The sequence below is a fragment of the Anoplolepis gracilipes genome, chromosome 13, assembly GCF_047496725.1.
Source record: "Anoplolepis gracilipes chromosome 13, ASM4749672v1, whole genome shotgun sequence".
Classification (NCBI taxonomy): Eukaryota; Metazoa; Arthropoda; class Insecta; order Hymenoptera; family Formicidae; genus Anoplolepis; species Anoplolepis gracilipes.
This window is the reverse complement of record NC_132982.1, coordinates 114,112-115,500: the sequence shown is the minus strand read 5'-3', so window position 1 is coordinate 115,500 and position 1,389 is coordinate 114,112. Positions and strand designations below refer to the sequence as shown.

General features: G+C 62.3%; 1 protein-coding gene across 1 annotated transcript; it reads right to left on the bottom strand.

Moving 5' to 3' along the window:
• Window positions 1-555: 555 nt before the first annotated feature.
• LOC140672703 (uncharacterized) lies at window positions 556-870 on the bottom strand. The gene has a single exon (XM_072905092.1). The coding sequence runs from the start codon at window positions 868-870 to the stop codon at window positions 556-558; it is 315 nt and encodes a 104-aa protein (XP_072761193.1).
• Window positions 871-1,389: the final 519 nt, after the last annotated feature.

Sequence of the window (1,389 nt, the reverse complement as noted above, 5' to 3'; positions counted from 1 at the left end):
CTTTTACTCTGCGGCGGGAGGGCCACTACCTCCTCCCGTCGTGTCTACTCTTCCTCCTGATGGGGGGTGGAGGGGGAGAATCGAGATTTAGAATTTCGACCCTCCTCTCATCTGGAAGGGGTTAAATAGGGAGGGCAAAAAAGAGGGAGAAGTAAGGGCGGGAAGGTCGAGCAGAACCAGTCTGCTCCCTCCTTCCACTTACTGACATCTTGGCGGCGCTCCCATGGGTGTCGATGGGTGCGCCGTCGCTGGTGGCGACGATGACGGCAGCGGGTGCAGCGGAAGTCGCACCAGCCGGACCGTCACCGTACGCAAGAGGGGCCCGGGTGGTGGGGGAGGTTGGGGTCTCTTGCCAGGAGCCCTTCCCCTCGCCCGTCCCGGTCTACGTTCCCTCTCGGCGCTTTCTTTTTGGGCCATGACCGCCTCGCAAAAGGCGGCCACGGCTCTCCAGTTGTCCTCGCTGCCGAGCATCTTGACGACGACGCTTGGCAGCGCCAAGTCGTCCCCGATAGTCCGGGTTAGGACATCGCGCTCGTCCCTCCAAGCTGGGCATGTTTAAAGGGTGTGTTGCGCGGTGTCCTTCTCGTGACCGCAGTGGTGGCAGGCCTCGCTTGCCTCCCGTCCGATGCGGTACAGGTACTCTCCGAAACACCCATGTCCAAAGAGCACCTGTGTCATCCTAAACGTACTGTTGCCCCACGCCCTGTCCAGCCACTCTTTCAGACAGGGCAGGACGGCCGATATAGTCCTCTCCTCAAATGTTGAGGGGCGCTCGTGCAGCAACGCGATCCATCGCTGCTCGAGGGACTTTTTCTCCTGGAGCTTCCAAGTGCCCAGTATCCTGGCCGGGATCTTGGCGACTCCTTCCATGCGTGCCGCGGATTTCCGGTCATACAGACGTGTGAATCCGCGACCATATGCAAGGGGGGAAGTCCGGCCAGGATGGTGGCCGCCGCGTGCGACACCGTCCTGTAGCCTCGGACAAGACGAATGGCCAATCTACGCTGGACGCGACGCATCGCGTCCTGTATGCGTCTGGTGGCCATCGCCTCGCCCACACCGGTGCTGTATACATTAGTATGCTAAGGACGGTGTGCGCGTAGACGCGGCGCACCCGACCGTCCGGCCCTCCGAGATTCGGCAGCAAGCGGCTAATCGCTGCCGCCGCCTTCTGTGCTCTCGGGACCAGGCGGTCAAAGTGACCCGCGAAGCTCTATCGGCCGTCGATGTGGAGCCCCAGGTATTTGATCTGGGACCCCACTGGGACAACAGTACTGTCAACATCTAGTCGGGAGGTGGGGGGAGGCTCCCCAGCGGCCCGGCGGTCGTAGAAGTAGACCGCCTCGGTCTTGCTGGGGGCCACCCTCAGGCCAGTCCGGCTTATGGCCC

Coding starts and splice junctions, on each gene's coding strand:
- LOC140672703 (XM_072905092.1), bottom strand. CDS start 870: ATGGAAGGAGTCGCCAAGATCCCGGCCAGGATACTGGGCACTTGGAAG.